The sequence below is a fragment of the Manacus candei genome, unplaced genomic scaffold, assembly GCF_025592945.1.
Source record: "Manacus candei isolate 608988 ecotype Guabito, Panama unplaced genomic scaffold, ASM2559294v1 h1tg000119l, whole genome shotgun sequence".
NCBI lineage: Eukaryota > Metazoa > Chordata > Aves > Passeriformes > Pipridae > Manacus > Manacus candei.
This window is the reverse complement of record NW_026138167.1, coordinates 662,983-686,065: the sequence shown is the minus strand read 5'-3', so window position 1 is coordinate 686,065 and position 23,083 is coordinate 662,983. Positions and strand designations below refer to the sequence as shown.

General features: G+C 36.2%; 1 protein-coding gene across 6 annotated transcripts in view; it reads right to left on the bottom strand.

Moving 5' to 3' along the window:
- The window catches only part of TJP1 (tight junction protein 1), a 162,606-nt gene that overhangs the window by 133,516 nt on the left and 6,007 nt on the right, over positions 1-23,083 (bottom strand). For all 6 annotated transcript variants that reach the window (XM_051770463.1, XM_051770462.1, XM_051770464.1 and 3 more), the window contains exon 2: positions 19,992-20,124. In XM_051770463.1, the coding sequence (XP_051626423.1) occupies positions 19,992-20,124 (133 nt within the window). The remainder of the gene's footprint in view (positions 1-19,991; positions 20,125-23,083) is intronic.

The following is a 23,083-nucleotide window of genomic DNA, read 5'->3' as shown; positions in this document are numbered from 1 at the left end:
AGAGAATTTACTCATAAAACTGACAAAGTTCTTTGTGTCAGCAGATTTCGGAGTTTTCCTGAAAGAGGCATTAATGAAAGAATTACAAGTTCAACACAGGAACCATTGGCCAAGACACAGAAATGAAGCCAGCTGAGGTGAGAAAAAACTTGATTCAAATAGGTTTGAAAATAGTTTCTATACATATTTAAATATTCAGGTATGTGTGTGGGCTGGGCTTAGATCTCAAGGGAAAAGTAATGAGATAATCCCCTTCCTGCTGGTAAATGGTAACTGCAAGTCAGCAGCTTTGTGATTGCAAATTCCTTCATCTTTCCTGTCCTGCTATCTGCTGCTTGTCACATCAGAAAAAGCTGGTGAAAGCAAAGCCAACTGGCTCAATTAAATCATGAGTCTTTAAAAATGTAGTTTTTCAAGGATTTCCTGTAACCCAGCCTTTTAAAACAATAAGTGACCATCTTTTTATTGCTTTCATAATTGCATCAAAGATATATTCAGAATAAATGGAGGTTTCAAGCTGGATCTGTACTTTGGCTCCTGTACCACACCTCCCACCAACCCAAAGGGTGCTACTCTGCACCCTGTGTGCTGAGTTATGCCTACAGACATGGCATACTCTGTGAAATCTTGGAAAATTCAGTAACCGTACAGGTACTCTACTGCATTCTCTTTTGCGGAACACACCTCCACAAAAGCACATTCCAAAGGACCTCAACAAAAAAGGGAGGATGTGTAAAAGCTTATTTCTCTGTTCCCTAAACTCGATGTCAGATCTTTTCAACACACACCTTTGTTCACATCTGTCAGGAAGGTGTGATTACCAAGCATTCCAACTCTGTATTAGTGAGAGCAATACTCCAATTTTAAATTGTAACAATCCACTTCTGAGCGTTCCCACCTGATTCTTGGACATCAGAAAAGAGCAATCCCATTTAGAATTCTAATGGATTTAGAGAAAAGCTGTTAAAAGTGAAGCAAAATAGCACTAATGAAGTCTGAACACTATATGGCAACAGACAAAAATAGCAAAGTAAGAGCAGAAGTAGGCATTGACAAAATTGAACTAAAAGATTTCCACTCAATTCATGTTTGGTATTTTTTTATTTCACTCCACATTTATATTATTATTAGTAGCTTCTTTTCTATTGAAGCAAGGAGGTAAGTGGTAGAACTGCAGAAATAAAGCCAGTGGGATGGTGAAATGTCCTTATCAAGCAAGATGCCTCACTTTGGTTCTGGATGTCCCTGTGTTTATAAAGAGTACACACAGGGTTACAGGTTTGCTGGTTGCTAAGAAATAAAAAATACTGCAATATATTGTTCCTTAGCACATTGAATGAATATACAATGCAATCCTTTAAAACATGAAAAAACTCAAGGCTAGTCAAGATAAATAAAATATTTAAAACCTCTGCTTTTCACAGAATTATCCTCTTGTGCTACAGTAGCACAGGAATGTTTTAGATCTCTTGCCTCTCCCTTAATGGGGAAGGCATATTTTGGCCCAACAGGGAATTATCATATTAAGTCAAAATGTGGATATAAAGTGAAGAATAAAAAATAAACAGTTTATTTTTACTATGGCAATGAATTGCTCCACACTTCTGACTGAATCTCCTAGGAATAGTACTGTGTAGAAAAATAAAAAATATATGCAGGTGACATAAAACAACTGTTGAGTCATAACCAAAAATGCCATGAAACCTTCAGAAACCCTAAACAATCAAGCTGAATAGGCAACGTAAACACAAATAAAACCCAATGTTCAAAAATACCAGGTAAAGCAAAATTCTAGCATGATAGTTGTAAATGAGTTGTATCAAACCAAATACATTTTGTGACCATTGATTTAATGACAGAAAGCTCAGCAGAAACATTTGATCATTGTGCCAAAAAAAATAACGAAGTGTTAAGATACACAGGGAACCAAATGAAGAATAGTAATGAAACAGTATAATTTCCTTAAGGAATAAATAATGGGTCTTCACCTCAATTCTGTGTTTATGAGTCATTCCTTCTAAAATGGGAACTGCAGGTCTAGAGGAAAGATACAAAATTGCATAGAAAAATCACTTCTAACAAAGAAAAAGGACTGCAACTGCACAAAGTTCTATGTTCTAATGATGGGTAAAGATTAGATTTTTGTGTCAGATTACCAGAAAGAAGATTTAACAAATTAATATCTGAACTTCCAAAAGCCAGATTAAAAAAAATTATAAAAAGAGCAACCACTTTTAAAATTGGTTAACCTATGGAACTCATTTCATTGCCAGATGAAGTTTTCAGGGCAGAAACTTCACCTCTTCTGTATGTATACAACAGAGGTATGATTTGCATTTCAAGAATATACAAACATTGTCAACAGTCTTGAAAAAGATACTAAAACTTTGGATTAAGGCCTAATCTAACCTCTTTTGAAATAGAGCATTCAATAATTAGGAGAGATTGTACCTTTCCTTAGGGAAAAGTGGTCATTTCCTAATGATCCCTTACGTAGACAATGTAACCTCAAATGCACTGTAGTATTCTATACAAATTCCTTCAACTGTTCTGCAGTGTACTTTGCAGCAGAACAGTTCTACAATATCATCCCACTGCTCACTATTATTATAACTTCCTCTTCCCTTTTTTCAAAGAGAAGATTACGATTGCATTGCAAATGGACAGGGGAAGCAGAGATGCAACCAGAGATGGACTGCTGCAAGATGCATTTCTGGTTGACTGATACCTGCAGTTTCCAGGCATAATGGAAAAATGTATATTTGGAGATATGGCCTCTTAAGTTAATTTTCCCATGTTATTGCAGAACATATATGAAAGTACATGTATTCTGTAAGAAACTATGCAATCAATATGTATGATTAAATAAAACAGGTTTATATATCAGTCTAGTGTATGAGAAAATTAATTAACATATTTAGCATGCAGAGAGATGGATTTCAGCCAGCAAAAGACAGAAGGAAGGGGATTCAAGCACTGAACATGGTGTGAGACAGTCAGAACTGGCATCGGGGAAAAAGCAGGTAGGAGGCTAATTAGCACAAGATTCAGAGAATGGAAGAAAATGCAGCCATATGAGAAGAAATGCAAGTGGCCCTTACTAGGGGGCCCTTACTGAAGCCACTAGAAGGCTTCAGTAGGCTTCCCCATGGAAATATTACTTTTTTTTTTAATAAAAATGCTTGACTATATACTAACAAATTCTGTTAGTTTCTCAGATCCTACTTATTTTTTATGAGTAGCTATTTGTGACAGAATAAATTTCCTACCATGCACATTCATTTCTGGTAAAGCATTCTCTTCAAGAACTTTATAATAGGGTTCAGCATTAAGCCATATTTGTGAGGTTTGTATACCTTGTTTAATGTCTTACACAAACACACGTCTGCAAAGTTACAAGTGCTATCAGCTAAGAGACAGTTTGTCTCATTAATTCTAGTTGCTTTTCCTGCTTAAAACTTCATTTCTTCCTTGCATTCAAACTGACATAGCAATACTATTTACATCACTTTTACATTTAGTCTACACACAATTGTGAAAAGATGGTTAGGCTAATTTAGACACTAAATTCCAGTTGTCAGAGCTGCACAGTGAAGAAATTGTCACAAGATCTGAAGTTTCTCTTGTCACTAAAAGTGTAACAAGATTAATAAGGAAATGTGGAATCATTGAAAATAAAGGAAAGAAGGAAAAAAGAAATAGGTATAATCTAGTGTATAAACCACTATGCGCCACTACTGTATTAACATAAGGTATGTCTCAGCTGCTTTCAAGGGGAAGCTGTGAAAGCAACAATGGATATGATATGCTCTGTAACCCACTTGACATGGTCCCTCACAGACTGTGATACTGGTGGTTCTTAGAAGGACAGTAACCTTGGAGTGGCTCTCCAAAAGTAGTTACAGGATTTTCTTACATGTCTTTTGAAGAAAAAAATACTCAAACATGCAAAAAAGGTCAAAAAGCAAAGTCAAGGTGGCTGAATTACAATACAATATTTTTTACTTATTTTGTAAGTTCATTTGTTTGATTAAGTATATATACTGAAAATCATAGATAAGCAAAGTATGAGTGAGCAAGTCAGAGAAACTGTCACTATGGGTCATGAAGTAATTGTCCATTGAAAATTGATCTAGAATATTTATGGAGCAAATCTAAAAAAAAAAATCAAAAAGGAGAAAATTGAGCATTGTGTTTAAAGTCTTTACCTTTGTATCAAGAGACTGGTCCAGGACAGATCCCCTTCTGCACTTGAAATTACTGCAGCTCTATTACTTATGGCACTGTTCTGCTAATAATCAAACAGTTTTAACTAAATGTTAGTGCCTGGTTTTTGTAGAAAACATACACAATTTTGAGAAACAGTCTACAGGAGTTTAATGGTAGTTTAACGTCCCTTCAATACTACTCTTTAAATTGTGAACTATCTGAACCATCTGAGCTCGGACAGTCTACAAAATGACTGTTTGAAGTTTTTTATTTGACATAAGTTGATTTCATAAAGAATCTTCAGCATAAGACAATATTACTGCATAATACTTTAATACCTTCTTTAAAGTCTTATTTACCTTATATTCAAATGCATTTTAAGTAGTTTAATCAAAGAATAGAAAGCAAGTTTAGATGGTGGTCCATCCTTTGAGTATCAGAATAATTTCTCCAAAATCTTTGTCAAACCTTTAATTTTTGTAAATTACTCAATCTTAATAAAAACATTTTACTGGGATTCAGTACTTGGACCCTGTCAAGCTTTGCAGCTGGTTCACCATCATACTAAACACTTAAACTCTTGAACATACTGAGTTATTTCTGCTGACTTATCATAGCAGCTAAATTAGATTTCACTCAAAACAAGGCTGAACTCCTCCATCTCTTCCATCCCTCTGTTACATAAAGGACCCCGAGCAGTGCAGAAGGTCTGTCAGAGGCTTGCAACAGGCCCTGGCCAGTGCGGAGGCTGACAGCTGTGGGGCTGTGCAGCCACCAGTCTGTACCAAGGCAATGGAGTGAGGGGCAGGAGCAAGGTGCTGATGTGGGACACAGCTCTGCAGAGTGCTGTCCCAAAGGACAGGACAAGTGCAGGTGACTGCAGCTTTGAGACCACATGCAGGTTGACTCCAGCTGTGACAGAGCTGGTACAGTCTGGTCTGGTCAAACGGCTGCTGACAGTGTGCCTTGCTTCCCACTGCTTCTGCCCCTTCTCCTCAAAGCTGTATACCCTGCTTTTGGCTTATTCTCCTCCACCTCCTTCTCTGCTCAGGTTTAGACTCCAAATTCCCTTCCCTTTTCTATAGGAGGCACGGTCCCTGGCAACTCCTTACTTCTGGCCCTGCTCCCAGACTTTCTGCCCCTCATTATAGGATAGAAAACCTCCAAAGGAGATCACGCTTTCTTTACATAATCTATTTAATAATACTTTTCAAGTAATTCAAAGCTAACTCTCACTCTTGAAAAGATCTCAAAGGACTCCAACGATTTAAAAGACTAAAATCTGTGTTGAATTATTGAATACAAAGGATGACAAAACCCACTATTATGGGCTTCCACAAATAAACCCAAAATACCACAAATGCTGCCAAGTTCAGTCAGTCAAAACTGTGAGTCATAAGTGACTTAAAAGGCATAGGGGTTGAGCTTTTGAGTTTCTTTCACTTTTTTTTTCGGGTCTGACACTTTCTTTGTCCTTTCTCATTTGAGTTTTTGGTATATACTATGACCAAGTTCTAAAGCTGTTCCCATAGCTACAAGAGAGGGAAGATCAATGAAATATTCACCGGGAAGAACAACTTAAAAAACCCTCACCACATACATCAAAAAGGTTGGACTAAAACTACAGTAAATGGTAACACCACATCACTGTGCAGCCCAACTATGCACCCTACTGGTGTTTTTCCAAAATGACTATGAAAATGCATTGTGTTAACAGAAAGGTGGATTCTGTTATATTCCATGCCATTTGGTTAAAAGTCCCTTCAATTAGGCATACATCTCTGCATTCACTTACCATTTTTATATATTGTGTAAGTATAATTAGAAATTATTTCATTCACCTACAAGAAAGGTAGCAGACAGAGAAATTTTGACTAGACCAGAGGCTCTGGAACTTTTGTATGTCTTTAGGCTTCTACTTGTAAGTATCATGGTAAATACTGTCCACCTCTGACATTAGCCTACAAGTTAGTTTATGTAGCATGTTTCTCTCCATGCCAGGTAAACTGCGGCAGAATTCCAACAAACATATTGGTATTTTCCTCTATGTTCCCTAGTACCTCTTCAATCAGAAAGGTCCCAGAGACTCTTCTGGTAGGAGAATGATTTCTGACACCTCCAGCCTCATAAGTATATCTAATAACAGCAGTTGCTGAGATGGCAATTCTTATCAATGTTGAGATCTCCACAGGTAATATTTAGATTCGATTATCATCTTTAATTAGGTGGCACTCTAAAGCATGACCAAAATCAGGCTCATTCATTAGTCAGGGAGCGTAAAAACTAACAGTTAATGGGACTCGTCTTGGTCATCTTGTTCCTCAGCAGCAAGGAACTGTCTGAGAACACTTCTCTGCACTCCAGAAAACAAGGGCAACTGCATAAGAGATGGTCACTTCTATTTTCAGATGTTCTGCTGAAATTTGTCTGCTTTCCCTGCCCAGTTACAAGTGAACACAGTGTTTGTTTGACACTTAGGCTTCCCACAATACATTGCTGTCATACAATTATGACAACTAATATTCTCTGAATTTTTCCATTCAAAGGGCAAATATTTTTAAAAAGAGCCACTACTAGTCCTCTTCCTCTCAAATGTAGTTTATTTCACTAGAGGTGTTTATTCACTGATATTTCTACTAAGAACATTTGACCTTTAAACAATCATTCTAGACTATGTCCTTTGAGTGAAAATACACTGGTTGAGTTTCCTTCCACGTGTTCCCCTACAGCACCTTTGCTTTGCTCAGTCCCATATTTATCCTACTCATTGATTCTGGTCTGCCAACAATATCTCATTTCAATGAATTCCATTCCAATATCCTTATATATGGTCTTCCCCATTGTTGGGATGCTGAGCATCTACTTCCACTTTTAATTAGAACAGTCACAGAGAGGGCAGTAGAGGTTGGTCTGTGTTATAACAATGGAGTAACTATCCTGACTAAAAGTGATTTCCAGACAAATTATGCTCGATTTGCTGAACATTTAGTGTTTAAGGATGTTTGTACAAAGTGGAGAGGTAAAAGATCAAACATTTAAGAGTTCCACGCAGTGTCTCGAGGCAAATTTAGGGGAACCTAAACTACCACCATGGTGATAAGCCATTTATACCTTACTAATTCCAACTGATGTATCTCTATTAGTGGGGTTTTAACACAGTTTAACATATTTGATGCTTAGAGAACTCAATCTTCTTCTATGTTTGTAGATCATCTGGTACAGTGGGACTCTGATGCTAACAAGGTGCTCTAAGTACTACTGTAATATGAATAATAATAACCACAAAAGCTGAAGATGAGAACAAGAAAGAGAAGACAAACAGTGCAAGCATTAATGTAAAAGCCACTGTGACCTCTAAGAAAGATCATTAATGGACCAAATATAACTACAGATCTTCAGCTGTTCTTGTTGGAAGTCATGAAGCACGATATAGTGAAGGACACCTAATGCCTCATCCCAAACCTGCATAGTCTGTTAACCCCCACCAGTTTGTTAAAAATGCCTTTTAAAGGTATGGTCTGAAAAGAACACAATCCCATATTGAAAATCCCAGATTATCATCAGAATCAGAAAGTTTATAAGAAAGATTTCTGCTGGCAGGAAGTTACTTATAATGCTTTGCTGACACTTTACACTTGCAGTTGCTGCCCATACAGGTACATCTCCACCAGACAGTATCAGTATCAGCAGAAGATGCATAACACTGCAAATTGTGTCTTACCACTCATATGAGCACTCATAGAGTGCAGGCACCATTCTAAGTACTATCTTAAATGGAAAAGTTTGCAGTGCTGAAGAAAAAATGAAGCTCCTGTCAGGGAAGTTTAGGTGGTTGGGATCAAGTCCAACAAATCCTCCTGACTCATCCATTACCCTCCTGGTTTTGTGCTACTTCTAAAAAATTGTCTGTTTTCCATCCTAGACTGTATTTCTTCATGGACCCATCTTGAAGCCCCTCAGAGAATGTACAGGAGCAGATCTGAATCCATGAAGCAGATCCTTCAGAGACTAATAATGTAAATATGAGATCACAAAGTATTGGCTGCAAAACTTGGGGATTAACGCATCATATTTCTGGGCATGTGTCTGATCTCGTTCTAGTTGGCCTGTGAACATTCAGAAGAATTGCTATGAAGTAGAGAAATGAAGGCAGGCCAGCTCGGGCTGATGCATCCCTGGATTACTACTGCTTAGGAAGTACTTGATTGATTCTGTAGTAATCATCCAGGTATCCAAAGTTATTTTGTTATAGTGCCCAAAACTGTTGCAAGTGAATGGAGAGAAAATACTGCATCTAGTTACTGGAAAGATCCTTTAATTAGGTGGTGCAATACGAAAAAGCCCAATTTAGGCCATCCCTGCTTTACCTTGTAGGTAGAGAAAGGAAAAACCATGTTGTTCTCAGGTCATTCAAACGCTGGTAGATAACCAAGAAAGTCAAACTTGGTTAATTTGGCTAGTCAAGTTTCACAGGGATCACATGTTTAAGAATGAAATAATATAGACTGCATATCCCTTTATAAATTGTGAAAAGCTTTCAAGCAGCTGTTGAGTGATTGTTCACTTGGAAGCTCACGGGTCTATCTTGTTAGAGTAAATAAATCATGGTTCCACAAAGTTGCGTTTTACAGTCCACATGTAAAAAACATGCCTAAAGAGGGCCAGCTGAAGTGCTACCTGAGCAGCATCCAACTTTGATGTGAAGCTTTGATTGACAATCATATCAATCTACATTATCAGAGTCAGGTCAATAATTATAATATTATAAGACACTCTGGCTTCCTAAGAGGGGGAAAATATGAATTGTGTTTATAGTTCGGTTATGTTGTATGATTTCCACATTACACAGTGGCTTCATTATTTTCACTTTATGTGAAAAACTGCCAGAAACCTCACTGAAAAGCATATTGCTCAGATTTGAGTGTTGTCTATTCCTGACTTACTTTCCAAGCAGGTTGTGGAAGCACTTTGTGGTTTCTGAACATTTGGGCAGCTCCAGGAGCACATCTTCTCCTTGCTGATTTCTGCCCTTTGTCATTACCAGCCTTTCAGCCCCCTTCCCCTCAGTTGTCCTCAAGGACAGTGAAAGGCAACACAGCACACAGCTGGAGAAGTCAGTAGATATCAAGTTAAATGTCAAATCTTCATAAAAATAAAAACATTATTATTTGCTTCCTTCCTATTCATGCAGTGGCATTCACTACAGTGAGAATAGGACATGTACTTTTCAAATTCTCTAGCTCTGAGGGGTGCTAGATAAGTATAATGATAGTGCAGCCAAGATTGCTAAATTTATTACAGGAGCCTGTGATCCCAATAGTATATTGCTAATAACAGTGCCAAATATCCAAAGGCAGCTGCTCTTTAGAGGTTATCCAGCCCTGTATTCTCCCTCACAGAATACTGCAGAGCAATACGCAAAGGCATATTATACCAGTGGGGGAAGCAAGCTGCTCTTCTTAGATATAGACAAGTAACAAACATCCAATATTTCTTTAAAAAATCAAGGAAAACTGTGCCAGAGGACAAAAAGGACATCTGTGCCAAAAGAAACCAGAATCTCTGCAAACTAAAAGTGTGTCTATTGCTGCAAGAACGATGAGCCAGCCCACGCTAACTGCCCTATTCCATTAATGCAGTCTAACTCTTTTTTTCAGTCTAAGCACAGTTTATAAACAATTTGTTTTCCATTCACAGCCCCAGTCTTCAAAAATAAATTTCTTTGGACTAAAAAAACCCACGTTCTCTGAGAAGTTTGCTACGACATTTTTGCAAATTCATGCAGTCTGAATTCCAAGGTGCTTACAATCAATCTTTTTTATTTTATTCTGCATTTAGGTTAAAGACTTGGGTGTTGGGTGCAATGTACCTCATTTTCAACTTCCAATGCATACAATTATATTTCCATTATTTTAACAACACTCTTCTTTAATATTTTTCCAGTGACTGCAGCAAAACCTTATGCTACAGCCCATATTTCAATTTTTTTTTTTTTTACTGCTGAGAGTATCCTGTCAGTTCTTCTACATTAGTACTGGCGCATCCTCTTAAAATAAACCATCTGCTAAAGGCAAATTCCTTTGTTCTCTGCCTAGGCACACTTGTCAGCCATTTGGACAAGAAAGATGGGAAAAGTGCTAGAAGAGAATTCCTTGGAATGGTGATGAATATTTTAAAAAGCAGTATTTTACTTGAGTGATAAATGACATGTTCCTGAGCATCCACTGGGACTTCCAGAGAGCAAAGGAAATAAAGCTGGTAAAAGCAGACCTTGACAGGGTGACGATGACATTTTACAACTGTTGTTGAAGGACTGCCTGTGTAGGGTCAGGCCCTGCCCTTGGAGATGTTTGCTACTGGCAGAGACAGTATAATGTGACAGGCAGAGTTTAGTCAACAAAACTCAAAAAATTTATGTAGAGCTCATGCTGGCAAAAAGTGACCTTAACCAGTAAAATTTTGTATATTAAATGCAATGTGTGTATATATATGCATGCATGTGTGTATATATAATACATGTACATTTATATTTTTATATAATTTATACAGATAGATATGCATAACAGCATCTGGATAGTGACAGACAAACTTGAGCATGGTTGAGTTTAAAATAAGGAATTCTGCAGCTATTTAGGAACTCACACTATCTTCTCATGCCTTTGTGTAACTAAGTGTAAGGAAAGAAATATAACCCAGTTCTGTGAAGTCCTACTTTGGAGCAGGTGGCAATTCTAACTGGACTATCTAAGTAATACTTATGGAATACTTTGATTAATATTTCTTCTATTGTAACTTTTTTAAAAAAATTAACAAATAAAATTCAAAAGACCTTCTAAGGAGGCCAAATGTATTTCAAGATCTTGCCCAGCTCACCTCTCAGCTTCTCCTTTAATATTTGGCTAAGTGTGTCTTCAGGCTTATCAAAATATAGCTGAGTATTACTGCAACATTTGCAGATGTTCTGTCTGCATCATTTACCAATATATCAGTACATGTTCCTCTGGAATACTCCAAAAGTACCTCCATACCAAGCTAACCCATCTGACTGAAATCCTACTTGATGTGAATACCAGTGGATGGGCCCTTTAAGAGAATCCCACTTAGTGACTTGAAATTGTGGCTTAAAATCTCCTGAAAACCTGAAGACCTTAATCATAACTGTGGCTGTTGTCTTTATGCATAAGTTATGACTACACTCTGATTTTTCGTGTAGATCAATTCCCCTATTTTAGGAGGAAAATATTCTTCCACTCATTTCAGCACACAAACAAGTTTTAAGTGCATGTGGAATACTAATATTTCCATCCTTAACCTTCTGTAGTATTGCCAGGCATGGATCAAGGGATCCTGTTTCTGAGACAGTAACAGAAACTAAGTGCCTGAAGGTCACAGGAAACATTTCAATTTCTTTTGCTAGAAAAATCAGCAAAAAAAATTTCTGTTCCCACCAAAGACTGCATGCTGAGGCTGACTGTACTTGCATTATAGGATCATTATTATTTCCATTAAATTATTATATTTTTGCAGACTTGCCAATGGTGCCCACCATTAGACAAATATTTCATGACAGAAAATCCACGCAGCTTTTGCAAACAAAACGAACACATTCTGCATAATAATAAAAAATTTTAAAGGCCTTTAGAATCACTCACTCATAAATTCTAGTTTCAAAGGGAAAACAGTGATGGTAAGGCCAAAGAATTGGCAAAGGCCAGAAAAAACCAAACACCCAACAAACCTAAACCCCAAAAAAACCCCAACAACCTAATAAAAAAATTAAAACAGACTTGCTACTAGCATATAAATTCTAGTGATATATTTGAAAAGCCACTCATACTGACACTCCTGTTATTTGCTATTTTCAAGCACAAGGTTGAGAGTCTACAATAGAAATTGTTGCAGTCTCTGCTTCTTCATATATAACAAGTCTGTCTCTCTTTGAGTGTAACAGTGGAGAGAGGTCAAACAAATAAAATCTATCAATAACAAGATTGATAACAACATTGAGCAATATAATCTTAACTTCTACTTTAGAAATAAATTTGTGAAGAATTTTTGTCATGAAAGATAAATGCGTTTTGACTCAAAGTCAGTTTAGATTCACTCACATGAATTTCTTTTGGGCAGAAACAGTTATTTACTACATAAATATGTAATGCCTAACAAAACATTAAGATATCTAACCTACAATAAGAAAACTTGATTTTTCAGAGAAATAAAAAATTACATTAGCATTAATCTAAAGAAGCTTATATTTATACGGCTGTTATTCTTTTCCTGAGTCATCTCATCAATTTACTTTAATACAACGCTGATCATCACGTGGATGCACAGTCCAGTTCAGAAATTAAGATATTCAAGGAAGCTCAGAGGTATCTCAAAAGCAAAGATAGTGGTCATTCTCAATCATCTCTGCTTCCACGGATCCTTGGGCTAGCTGAAGGAAAAACAATTGGACTCTCATCCTCCTTAGGGCTTTAGTTCACTGGAGGGTAACTCCATGAGCACTGTAATATTGAGACTAAATAAATGACAGTTGCATCCTACACAATCACACAAAGAGGATCTGATATTATGTAATTTAAAGACAAAGTGCACAATGGCCTACATATCATTTGACATTTCAAGAAATGGACCTGACAAGTCACAGTCATATGCCAAGTATAATGGTGGTGGAGTAATCAACCAGGTATTACTCTAACAAATGCCAAAGAGTATTTCAGTTTAGCTCCATCTTCCCCAATTCATAATGCCATTCTGAGAAGAAATAAAAATTACTTAAACATGCACTCAAAAATGTACTTCCAATTAAAATTAAATGTAAACACAGTCACCAGTATAATAATGTCTATTATGGAGTTAACATCCTTCGTAGATTTAAACTAGAGCACTGAATTTGTTGAGAAACACAAATCAATCAGTCTAAATCAATTCAGAAACACAAATCAAGGTCAATCAAAATTCAGAATTTAGCAAATTAAATTACTTGTTCATTTATGGTTAACATCCTTAGGTTAATCTTAAGGCTGCATAAGCTTCACCTAGTATTATGCTTGAGACATAATAATTTGCCTTGACATTTAGAATAGCTCTTACATAAAATTTTGGATTTGTTTTTAAATAAAAAGCAAGATGAGAGAATAAACAATGCTGATAATATACTCCTCTTTCCCAGAGGAGTTGTAATCTTGGATCAAAGGCCTGCAGTTTTATTCTCTTTGCATCAGTATTATATTTCCAAAGTTGTTCCAATTAAACTCTTTTTTCTTTCCATTTAAAACTATTAACTATATTTATTAAAACTAGTAAATGTATTTTTCTGCCTTTTTTCTATATATTCGACCAATAAAAATACAAAAGAAAGCTGTTAAGTACATTAATTTCATTAACTGTAAAATGTGTTAACTGCTTAAATATTCTTTTTTTTTCATTATTATTTAAACTATCATAGGTAAAATAAACTGGCCAAAACTGACACTACTGTATAAGGTCAGTGCTGTGTTCATATAACGATCAAGAGATGAAATTATTGTAATAAATGAGTTTCAGTACAACAATATCATGAAGCAAGTCTAACCTACTAGAGAGAGTTTAATTCTCAGAAACAGCTGCATAACAACCACACTTCTCTGAACAGTAAAAAATTAAGGGCATCGACAAGACTCCAGCTGTGCTAATGAATTCTTCCTTCCACAGCTACAGAGATTATCAGAATACCTCAGGACTTTTTAAAGAACATCAGCCTTCTTATGTCTCCATCCTAAGAAATTGAGTCTGACACATATCATTTGTGTTATTATTCATTTATCATTTTTCTAGTTTTACAGACATATTAAATTAAAATACTCAGCAGGAAAACTCAAGATAAATGAAAATATAAAATCAAATTACAGAATAATATCTACCACCTCAAAAGCCATTTATATGATGATTCAAAGGGAAGATGAGTTTGGGTTAGATGAAATTAAATAGAAACTGCAATAAATCCATGCTCTTCAGTACAGACTGAACTGCCTTGCTCAGCAACGTGCTCTATGAACTAGTTAAGCTGTATAATGCACTATTCTGTTTTGATCACTAAAATTTGTCCACTGGGGGAGTGGGGCTACTCAAACCCAACATACTGGTAAAGACATCTCCAACAATAAATTGATTCTTCAGCCTGTTAAATGCTATAAAAATCTACCAAATAGACTGGGGAAGTGAAATAAGGATGTCATCACAAACATCCGTTAATCACCAAAGCCTCCAAACATCCCTGAAACTTCACTGGAAATTATAAAGCATGTGAAACTGCTCATAACAACAGTAGCAGCAAAATAATGCAGACACGCAGTTCCAGCTGCTTCCCGAGCACTGGGAGCACACACACCTCCTGATACACAGAACATGCTGGGCACACACCCCCCGAGAGCATGTGAGGTCAATCACTCCATCCTGCTAATGAGAGCAGGTGAGCACATAGAGAAATACCCAGGCTCTGCATGTCCTCTGCAAGAAACCATACAAGAAACCATATCCATTCCATGCCACAATACTTACTACAGTCAACTAAATATTAATGTTCTAGTTGAACATATGTGTTCCCTTTCTAAAGATGGCAACCACACATTAGCTAACTCTCACTTTCTGATTATCTGTTCCTTTGTTGCCTCTTCCACCTTGTGCATTCCACAGTGCTTTATTCGGGCTGTCCTTTGTATTTTGAAGTCTCTCTTTTCTCCTCTTTTGGGTAATCTCCTACCCTACTGTGTTACTTCTGTACTTTGCAAGTTGACATCACGGACCTCTAAAGTCTTAGTGCACCATGATTCAAGCCAAATTCACTTCATTGGCAAGAAGAGACAAAACAATGCACCTGAAAAAAGTAAAACTAGAAAGGAATGGAAAAGGAGGAGAAAAAAAGGACAGCATTTCTGTAACATTTTGCAAAATTATTCCTTGGAATTTCACCCTGATGCAAGTGGAAGTACACTGAGATTATCTGCTTTGCTGTGGCTGCAGGTTAACTTGAACCTGTGCTGCGTGCACATTTAGTGAGAGCAGGCTGGCACCAGCTGCCTCCAGCACTGGAATTGTTCATATTGGAAATAACTGCAGTGCTCTGATTTCCAAGGAGAGGCTCCTTTGTCCACAAAGGCTGATTTTAGCAGGAAAGTCTTAAATCTATATTCCTTTAAACACACACTTTTCAAGGTGCTGATTTTACTAATTTCTCAAGTCAAATCAAAGAGTCAAAAAACTAAAAATTAAAAAGAAGCTATCTTAGACATACAATCTCTACTAAAATTCATAACATGAGCTCCTTATAAAATTTTTCAAAGTCTACCTTTCAGTCATTCCCACAAAACATCAGCACTGTCTCACAGGAAAAGAAGGAAACAGCTTCTCTGTATCTACACATTGTAGGGGTGGTCAGTGTTTGTAATGCTACGAGACATATACAAAATCTGTCATACGGTCAGTAACCATGAGAGTCATTCATACACCTCTGAGATGTACACACAAATGAGGGTGATGAGTCCTAGTGCTCTCTCAGGCAGGGCAGTCCCAAAACGCACCTGCATCCCAACGTGACCTTCAGAAGCCCTAGCATCAGTGTAGCACTTGAACAGCTTGAGAGCCATATGCAGCTAAAGAATCAAAGGTCAGTCACATCTTACCTATTACTAGAAATAGATTGTAAGGTCCTTGAGAGTAAACACTTTGTGTTTGCCCAATGCCTAGTACAACAAAATCCCTGTCAATGAATTGGACTCAGAAGTGCTACTGCTGTATGGAGTAGCTCGTGCAAAGCTAGTGTTTGTTTCAGTGTAATAAAGATTAAAATATGGATGTAACAGAACATTAGTACAATAAGCTCAATCTACAAGGTGGTATCTATTTCACATCTTTCTCCAAGAGCTGATAATCCTATTTATCTTTTCTCCCCTTTTCTGCAGTGTAGACTAGGAGTTCGGCAATGTTTTTGGGTTGCAAATAACCAATTACCAAGACTGAACAGAAAATACATGTTGTTTTTATATATACCACCAAAGCTGCATCTTTCAAGGGCTAATATCTGGGATAACACAGCATGACGATACTCCTTAAAGAAGAACTGATGGGCAATAAAACAGATTTTACTTAGTTTGTGTGAACAGGTCCTAATCTGGTGAAGTGGTTCTACTAATATATGGAGAGGATAAAGAAAAGAAAAAAGAGCGGAAAAAGTTTAAAATGGACACACATTTTAAGGGAGTTGCTGTGTTATCACTCTGTGGCTTAATATAATTTCACTTTATCTTCTCACTTGCTGCCTTAGCAAAATGGTAATAAGAGGCATCACTATTACAAACTCCAGTATCATCCACTTAAGACAGTAGAGGTATCACTAAGAAATAAAACTCAGATTTTGTCAGCAGTCCTGCAGACTCCCACCACTTGTAATCAGAAAGAACTTATACCATCTAAAAGGGTGTTGGGAGCTTAATACGTGTGAGCCAGCTATGGGATGTTAACACAGGCATGAAACGCACCAGCTGGGAGTTGTGTGCTTTGACAGTCTCACACAAATCATAGAATTGCTTGGTTTGGAAGGGACCTTAAAGGTCCTCTAGTTGCAAGCCCCCACCATAGACAGGGACGACACCCACTAGATCAGGTTGCCCAGGACCTAATCCAACCTGGTCTTGAACACTCCAGGGCAAGGGCATCCAAACACCTGAGGCTTGCACAACAAAGATGAAGTTTCATATTTAAATACATGAATAACTTAAATGTTGACAAACTCAAAGTAATTTGATCATTCAGTGAACTGTTGGTTCCATTCATCATGTAACGAGATTGACATCCATTAATAATCATAATTAATAATAGTCATTGCAGCAGCAAGCCATCCGATAATGAGGTTTTATAGGTAATGATCTCTCTAGCATTCTTAGGTGTATTATCTAGCATTCTTAGGTGTATTACTAAGAGCCACAGGTATAAACAAAAGCCATTAATATCACAAACTTCATATTTTAGTAACTGCAGTGAACAAGAAACATGGCAGCATCACCTTGCCTCAGACAACTCTCTAAAGGTACCCATGGTAGTCCCTACCTGGCCTCTGCTAAAATTTTACACATGTAAAAGGCTCTTTTCACTGGTCATCCCCTCCCTTGCAAAGAATAACTCTATTTTTTAATGAGCCTCCCAATTTAATGCGGCTCCTGCAATTTGTCCCCTGCTTCAAATGAAGTCACAGTAAAGTAGTAAATACACCATTTTCATGTATTGAATTTTTGCATGTGCATATTGCATGGAAATCCAGAACTTTCCCACTGAGGACATATTTATTCACACTTGGAAAAAAGAAACTAGAAGTTATTTTTTATGTCTCTCTGCTGTTAGGATTTATTCTCAGTAAGAATTTGCTTAGTGATAGGGAACAAAAGGTTTACCAAAACTATCAGGATGTACATAGGCATTACTTACTCTCAAGTGAAATCCAGCAAATCAGAATTATTAATGGATCTCAACCTCCCTACATGACGAATGAAACCAACAGTTCACTGGATGCTCAAATTACTTTGAGTTTGTCAGCATATAAGTTATCTACGTATATAAATATGAAACTTTTAATCTTTGTTGTGCATAAAACAAATATACTACAGTATAAAGCAGTTGTAAAGAGAAAGTTAAAGTCCATTTTCTTCTTAATTTTTATTTTTAATTTTGTTCTGTCTGCCAGTGCCTGAGCTTTCTTACTAGAAAAAGATGCTTAACATGAAAAACGTTCAGTTCTGAGAGCACTCTTGAAAGATGTAGGTATACTAATTTCCTCGATTATTTCTTTAGATCTATTTTTAATCACAGTTTTAGAATAATAAGACTACCATTATACAGTATCAAGAAATATTTCAGTGTGATTCTAAATTATGTAGCAGCAAGAAAATCTATATTTATAACTGATTTGTGTGCTTAGTTATTTAAACTTGTATCATCCTTTAACATGAGACCTCAAATAAAAAGTGAGCTTCTCTTCTTGATCCTAATTATCAATACTTAGCTATTTATGCATGAATTCATACATGTACATACTCTACACATTTGTATGCTATTGATACAGACTTGCCCACTATTATCTGCCTCAAATCTCTTTGCAAAGGTTCTATGGCATGCAAGGAATTCTTTTTACCGTTGGCTATAATCTCTTTTCCTTTGAAGGCCCCAAGAGTAGAGATGGATTTAGATAAAACTTATTAATAGGACCACACAGAAGACGACCCATATAGCTCAAGCAAATTTTATTCCCTCTGGGAATTTCTAACCTTCAGTAGAGCAGTGATTACCCCGGGATCAGCACTGTGACAACAGTGAGCACAGACACACCAGAGCCAGCTCGAAACGAGGCAGAGCAAGTTCCTGAGAGCATGACCTGAGCTCTCTGCTCACTGCCCCAGCCATGGGACCCACACAACATCACAAACCCTTGCAAGTAATTTCATTCCTTCCTTGAACAGCAAACAACAAACTCTTTGTCCCAAAGATAGTGCTACGACCTCATAATTAGAAACAACACTGTCCTGAGGAAAAAAAATCCCAATTATGCTACTGGTATCATCTGTAAAAAACATCCCACCGAAAGATGCCACACACTCAAACCACTGTTTTTGCCTTACACAAAGATGATTCCTCAAATCCCATCTGAACATTTTAGTGATATTGTTTCTATCGCAATGTAATGCCAGACAATATTTCCACATCACTATTGATTCCTATATTTTAAAGACAGCACATATTTTCTAGCTCTTTCATCCTCATATTTAATAACCAGTTTATAATTTAACATATTCTTTGACACTGTTTAAGTATTTAAAAATACATTCTTTTAATTTATCAGAATATAATTTTTTTTTACCAAATTCCCCTCCGTTTTTTGGGATGTCTAGGTTTTGGTGGGTTTTCAGTAAACAGTTTTTGAAAACATACTGTGTTTAGGACTAATTCTAATATTTTGAAAACGGTATAAATAGCAGGACATCTACCCCCATGTACTATACTCTTTGATTATTACCAATATATTTTCTTCCACTGTTTGGATGTAAACAGATGCTCTTGAATTAAAAGTTGTGTGAAAATGTATTTAATTTTTCTCTCTCAATTCAGCAAAATCTCTAAAGCATCACCTATACAAATTCTCTTAAACCATGATCACACTAAAGTTTCTGAAACTGTAACATAAATCTACACCCTAACCAAAAAGAAGTATAGACCAGTACTGCTTAACTGCAGTAACATATCATCTGTGATACCAGCTTTCAAGTGCTACAGGCATACACATCTTTTAGAAACATTTGTTTCCTTTTCTATTACTTTTCTATAGCCATACCCAACTAAAATAATTTTGTAGGTTTCATAAAAAAGAATGTTTTAGCTTAAATGCAACTTCCAAAATCTAAATATAAAAATTAATTTTGTAAACATATTTCATTTTTCATATTTACTCCATTTCCAGTTGTGGATGGACTCAGTTAATTTTTTCATCTTATGCAGGCAGCAATATTAAAATCTGACATAAAAATTTATATCTCACTCTTGGTGAAGAAGAATATAGTTGTGTATTACTAATACTAAATACAAGCAACATTTCTGCTCTTAGCATCTGTCAGTGTAGAAACACAACTAAAACATTATTAAGTAGAATACCTTTTCTAATCTAACAAATAGGTAAACTCAATGCAAGAAGGAAACTGCTTTATTAACAAGATTCTCATAACTTCATCTAGGATAAATGTAAAAGATATGGTACTTACAGTGAATTCACAGAAATCAATGCTATCGAGACTTTTGCTTCTGTGTATTCTCCCTTTTATTCTTCTTAAAGAGGGCTTTCCCTGACTTACACTACAGGTAGCACCATTGGGATTTTCAGAAGATGGAGTTACCCTGCCAAACAAAAAGAGCCACGTATCAGACAAAGGATATACATTTTTATTGAACACCTTTGCTTAAGTAAAAAAATTACAAAGAAAAATACATTGCCATGCTATACACAGAAGGAATGCCACTCCAAGCTTCAGCTTTCAATCACTAAGTGCCAAAATGAGTCCACAAAAGTCTAGATCCCATCACGTCCAGATCACTTGCAGATTTTGTCAAAAACCTACTGTAGTTATCTTGTTTGTACAAAAGTGAGAAGAATCAGACAAAAGATAGATTACAGAATAATATATTTAACTTCTGAAAAATTAAAAGGAATATTTTTCTCTGCTACTTCAGTGGAAACTCGAGTTCTGTGATACGTGTTGATGGCTGTCAGTTAAATCACTTTGAGTGCTACTGGTACTTCAGCTGTTCTAGTAATGAGTAACAACAAACAGTGATGAAAATAATAGCATCTAGTAAAATTATAGGGGGAATATATTAAGGAACTACACTTTATAAGGGCTTTCATCACATTGAAACCTACACATAGTCCTAAGGGGAGTCAGTAACTAAAATATTTGGAGTAAGCAATCCATATTTCAAGGAGCTTGTTGGAAGTTGCTAATGAGGAGAATTAAGTGGGGTTAACAATTAACCAAGTGTATTAGGGTTTGTCAGGTCAATATCTGAAACGCAAAATAGTCTCTAGTCAGACTGACACCATGTTAGAAAAAGGAAAACTGTATTCCAGCAACTATATTCACTAAGAATTACCTACAAACATAAAATTCTGAATGTCCAGAATGACACTTGTTTCATATAATTTCTCAAGTGCAGCCATAAAAGACTTCAAAAACTGGCTTAACACTTGAAATACAAAATTCCAAGCACAAGATACAATAACCACATTCTGAATACACTTGTTTGATTAGTGAAACTCCTGAGGCTACACAGTGCCACAGTTAGGACAGCAGGTGGCTAGGGAGAAGAAGTTGCAATATCCAAAGGTGAAAATTAAAACAAATATTTTCAAATCTCTTATTCAATTTATAAAAATAAAAACTTTCATTTTTTTGTTGAACTGCTGTGACTACCAAATCAGTATTTCATTTTCAGATGTCTGATTTTTGGGGGTTTTTACACATGCACACTGACACACACAAACTGCTTGCTGTAAATTCTCTCGATAACATAGTGATTTGGTTTAGATGGTTTTTTCCCCTTGGGTTATTTTCCTGGAAACTGTAAACTGCAAGGATCAATAAAAATTTCTACCTGAAAACATAACCATAATATTGAGAAATTTTAATTACATTATAAACCTCCTGCTGAAACTCCACCAGGTTTTTTAGTATAATCATATATGGATTAAATTCTGAGAAATATGCCCTGGCTACTACAGTAACATATTGGTTCACACAATAGAAATATCAAAAACACAAGTTTCCCTGCTAAATGTCTTAAAGCATTATTAACAAGACAAATGTCCACAGAAAGACAACTCCTCAGACTCAACCTTGTTCCACAGACAGTGACATTTACAGTGATAGTACATTTCTATGGTATCACTGTCTTCTGTTGCTGAGCTCTCCAAACATCTCTGATGAAGTTAATGCAAGTGTACCTAACTGTATATACTCTGTGCTCTGGTTGCCTTTTCCATTACTTATAATTTGGGTTAACTAATCTTCACATGCACCTCTGATGAATTAAATATATGGTACATTAGACTTCTTCCTTAGTAGAAGAGTTTAACAGCTCTAAGCTGCACTTAGCTTTTCCTTATTTTGAACTACATTTCAAACCACTTATTCTAGGGCCTTACCTACAAATGTACATTTCTTTAAGTTGCAGTTTTTTTAATGTTTTCTGATACTTAAGACTTAATGAAACAAAGAAAAAACAACAAACAAGTCAGAAGAACAGGCTAATCAAAGTTATAGAATTTTAACAAAGAACTACATTAATGGCCCTTATAATCTTCACCCTTCAAAGCTGCTTGAAAAAATGAACTTGTTGCTTCTGGAATCCAGCCATCATTTCATTCTGCTGGAGACTAAGTTATGGCTGTTACTTGTTAGCTTCTGAGATACAGAAAAATGTTTTTAAAGTTGCATTTAACTTTCAAAATATAATTTTGTGAGAAAAAATATCACAATTGAAAGATTCTCTTCAATCCTTTATAAAATCATTAATTCCTAGCTATCTTTACTAGAAAAAAAGTATTATTTAACCAACCAACAAAAAATTCAATCAATATCATTACTGGGAATCGGGAAGCTTTGCACTATATGTACACCAAAAGAAGGATCTGAGGTAAGATAATCATATTGACACTTCATGGGGTTTTGACTCTATGGTTGATGAGGAAACTTTGGGACAAGTGCAAACGAATGAAATATCAGCTACTCCAGTGCCTCAAATACTACTCCAGTTTTAGTGAAGTCAAGCAATAACAGCCCTGAGACAGACTCCGGGCAATTTCCCCCAGTCTTGGCAGAATGGCAGGTGCAGCAATGAAACTCTCAGGAATCCATTGCCAGCAACATTCGTGCAGTACTGCAACAGGAAATCTGTCAAACACTAGAGACTTCCACAATCAATACTCCTCAAAAGTTAAGACCATAGAGTTGCAAGATAAACCCAAGTGTCAGCTTCAGTGAGTCCAAATTCATCAGACAAGGTCCAAAGTGTTTTGAGATTGACTTGGAAATAAATTATTCAAAAATCTGAAAACCAGTTTTTTTAAATCCTTCTTACTTTTGAATCATGTTTTGTGTTCTCAAAGTATTCACTGTAATCTGAGAAACAAAGTTTATTCTTTTTAAATGAATACTGAAACTATAATGCAATACTCCATGGTTCTGGTATCTGAACCTTAAAAAATTATCAATGAAATTTACTATATTTGATTACCTCCTTCCTTCAAATTTTTACTTGTGTTGCTTAATACAAATTAATATAATATTAATAGCAAATT